We start from the raw sequence: 3,872 nt of genomic DNA, 5'->3' as shown, positions 1-3,872 counted from the left end.
TGTTTTGTGGATTTCATTAGAATATGGCCAGAAGAAAGAGTGATTATTGAGCTCTTTCTTGAAGACCCTCCAAGAACAAAAGAGAAGAACTTGAGAACAATAAGAAAACTTCTTTGTTAAATATAGAAACATTACTGTATTTGTCTCAACTAATTTCTTCTCTGTATGAAGAAAGTAGACAAATCATCATTAACAAGAGCCACAAGAGGTGTAAAACCAAAGGCAGAAATATGAACTGCTGAGCAGTCCAAGACAAGGTGGATGAATCAGACAGGTAATAAGTGATGAATTTATTTGATCAATGCATACTATAAATTTTCAGAACATGCACATATTGAGAAATGAAATGCTTTGAGAGAATTAAGGTCAAAAGTGCATTCTCAAATTCCAAATTGACGGTTGCAAACAATGTTTGAAAAACACTAATAGGCCAATGAATTTGCCTATCTCCAGAATGTTGTGTATTGGAACATTCAAGGAACACCAAGTATGCGGTCCTCAATTATCTAGTACAGGAATAAAGTCTGCTTCAGTATTATAACTTGTGATTTAGCTTTCTTTGAGTGTAACATGCTTGGATGATAGGTGTTGGTGGGTCCGTGAAAGAGCCATTGAGGATACGGTTAGCAACCCAGTGGTTAGCAGCCTCAGCATAATGGACACTGTCCCAACTTATATACTGTGAAGGGTTTTCACAAGCAGTACCAAACACGTCTTTCCCATTTGCACTCCCCAAATTCCCACACCAAATATGTGTATCATTAACATGATAGCCACAACAGATCTTCATAGGATCCACAAATCCTGAAAATTAAAAACATTTGATGTGCTGTTAAACGGCTTTGCCTAAAATGATTAGGCACTAGAAAACTCATTATCAAACATCTATCTTTGCGTTAGTTTTAGGTGAAAGGCACCAGGGGTTAACTGAATCTTGTAAAAATAGCATACAAGTTACCTTCAGTTTTGGTGTTACTGATCAGTGCATACTTTGCAGCATAGACATCTACGTAAATAATTGCAGCCTGTGGAAGCTCTGTCCTGAGTTTGATGATTCGGTCTTTGAGGTGCTTGTTGAATTCAGTAGCCATCTCATTTTGATCCTTCACACATCCATACTGATCAAGATAGCCAGCTGCTATATTGTGCTTGTAAAATAGTTGTACCGGCATGCACCCAAAGGGGCTAGTGTTGTGTATCCAGAATGACCTCCCTCCTTGTTCATAAATATTCTGCAAACAGTTTATCAGTAAGATTTATTTCAGTAAGACTCTATTCAAATAAACTTTCTTGAAATTGAACTCATAAGTTGATTTTAACTTCAAAATTCATTTTACTTTCTTGTTTTTGTTTCTGAAAAAAACATCAAATCCAACTTTTCAAGTGAACCAGGTGGCTACTTACTTTGACTGCATTGGCTAACTGGTTGACAATATCTGGCATGGATTCACGTATTTGGTCAAAGTTCATCTTTCTGAATCCAACTGAGAGATCATTTTGACCTATGTCGAAAGTGTAGAGAGCCTTAGAGAACTCCTCAGGCACCGGAAGCTTGCTCCTTTCAAGTGGGGTTTTGGCTAAATTTCCAGCAAGCAAATACCAACACAAACACATGAACAACAAAGAACCAACATAACGAGGTTTGAGTTTGTTGAACTAAAACTTCTTTCTAGGCACAATTACCTTCTTCGTAGAGTTCTTTGGTGCGTGCTTTGAACTGGTTAAATTGCACAATCTGGATGTCAAGCGAGAAAGGACTTATCCCATATTGAAATATAGTCTCATTCTGCCTCCTAATGGTGGACCCCCCAGTGGCAAAATTTGCCCCATGCCGGTAATTGGTTCCAAGGGAATTCAGATAGGCACTTAAGTAAGGCAAATTTAGCTTCTCAGCTGCACAATACAGTATAAATAGCAGATTTTGAGGCAAATTAAAGCTAAAAGTACTTTTCACTGACACAACTAATGAACATTGCAGTGCCTAACAGAAAGTAGGAAACAGCATAACAGAAAGAGATAAGGGTATTTCAAAGTTCATTATACCTATGAAATCTATAATGAGACGGCCATCACAGTCCCTTCCAGAAGGTTTATGAAAAAAGCCCTGGCCATAAGGTGCAGGAATTGGCACAAATGAAGCTGATATGCCTCCAGTATCTGAATTGGAGTCCCCAAAGTTGTAGATTGCAGGAAATGTACAAGTGGGTGAGGTTTTTGGCTCCACACTCTTCACACACACCACACAAGAAAGGAAGAAGAACCCAAGAAATAGTGCCCCTAACCCCATTTTTCAAAAAATGTGCCTTTTAAGCAAAGGTGGAGCACCCTTATATATAGATAACCAAAAGCACAAAATGATGTGGGATACCCTAAGCCTGAAGGACATAAAAGCATAATCTTTGAGCAAATGGCGTGTAATGAAGCAGATATTTCTAGACCCGTGTGTTTTGCTTACAGTTGTCACTTGACTACATATACTGTATTCTCTTCCTGCTGCCGACTCGTCAATAATTGTCACATGATACGGCTTCGCAATTTAGCAACTCTGCCATTAATGGTCACATGAGAAAAATTTGTTTTCTTACAAGTAGGAGAAATGTTGTCTTATCTTTAGAAAATAGTACTCTAGATCATACTGAAAACTAATGTCTAAATTAAACTAAATTATATTGTATAAAAGCAAAAGCAAATGATACATAACAAGTTATTATGCTAACATTATACACTTGAAATGATAGAATAACATTTAAAAGTAATTAGAAGATCGGTCAGTATTAGAATAGAATATGAAAATTATTCTCACTTTGTGTTTTTGTTTTTTTTTTTCTCTTTCTTACAACAGAATAATTAATATTCTATTTTGCCATATGTAATATAGTCTGGTATTAGTCATAGACAATTCGTTTAACAAGGATAGTTACTATAAATGTGCCTTTTTGTCGTTTATTTTATTTTTGGTGTGTCGAATACAATGAAAACAATCATTATTACTTTAATCTAAGATGGTATAGCAAGCCTGTATAGCAAAACCTCATCCATAAATTACGACAATAGACTGTTTTTTTTTTTTTTAATTACGAGAATACACAAGTAATATGGAGATTAAACAATTTTAAATGAAGAAATCATGTATTCTCAGTCAACTTTCGATTTGGTAGAACTAGAAAGTGAAAGTCGTCAAGTTTTTCACTGACTTGAGTGTGTGGTAATTGATCTAAAGTTATTAGGAGCATGACGACTTTCAATTTGAAGTGACTTCAGCATGTTATAATTAATCTAAAGTTGTTAGGAGCATGACAACTTTCAATTTGAAATTAACGGTTATCTTCGAACAAGACAACTTGTAATAGATAATATGCATTGTTGATTAGGAGTGAATTGTAATTGATTATTAGCAAAATATATTTGTAGAATGTTGAACTATAATGGATTACATTTCCCTAAAATCGATTAGAGTGTTTTGAATGTTGTCATAAAAGAAATTTTGTAATTAACGAAAATCATAATTGATTTAATAATTTGTAGTGTATATTAATGATAATGTATTAAGAATAGAAGTTACAAGAATAAATTAATAAAACAAAATAATGAACAATATAGATATGTAAAAGTTATTGATGAAATGAACATGTCTCTTATGATGATCTTCATTGCGATAATAAAAAATATTTTTTAAGTTTATCCAAAATTGATTAATCCATTTGGTCATGGATTCGAGTATAATAGTTGATCTTCTTAATACGTTACGTCATAATTACTTTCAATGGATAATACACACTATAATCAATTATCAATCAATTGTAATTACTTACCAGGAAAATATATTTATAGAATGTTTAACTGTAATCGATTATATTTCCCTATAATCCCTA

At 34.0% G+C, this 3,872-nt stretch overlaps 1 protein-coding gene across 1 annotated transcript; it reads right to left on the bottom strand.

Moving 5' to 3' along the window:
• Positions 1-262: 262 nt before the first annotated feature.
• LOC106766762 (GDSL esterase/lipase At5g14450) lies at positions 263-2,459 on the bottom strand. Its single transcript, XM_014651508.2, has 5 exons — positions 2,044-2,459; positions 1,684-1,893; positions 1,405-1,577; positions 959-1,232; positions 263-804 (listed from the first exon to the last, which is right to left on the bottom strand). Exons 1-5 carry the CDS (start codon positions 2,285-2,287, stop codon positions 536-538), a joined length of 1,170 nt encoding a protein of 389 aa, XP_014506994.1. The 5' UTR covers positions 2,288-2,459; the 3' UTR covers positions 263-535.
• Positions 2,460-3,872: the final 1,413 nt, after the last annotated feature.

The sequence above is a fragment of the Vigna radiata genome, chromosome 7 (genome assembly GCF_000741045.1).
Source record: "Vigna radiata var. radiata cultivar VC1973A chromosome 7, Vradiata_ver6, whole genome shotgun sequence".
In the NCBI taxonomy this organism is placed as follows: domain Eukaryota; kingdom Viridiplantae; phylum Streptophyta; class Magnoliopsida; order Fabales; family Fabaceae; genus Vigna; species Vigna radiata.
Note: the sequence above shows the minus strand (reverse complement) of the source record. Positions and strands in the feature narration are given on the sequence as shown.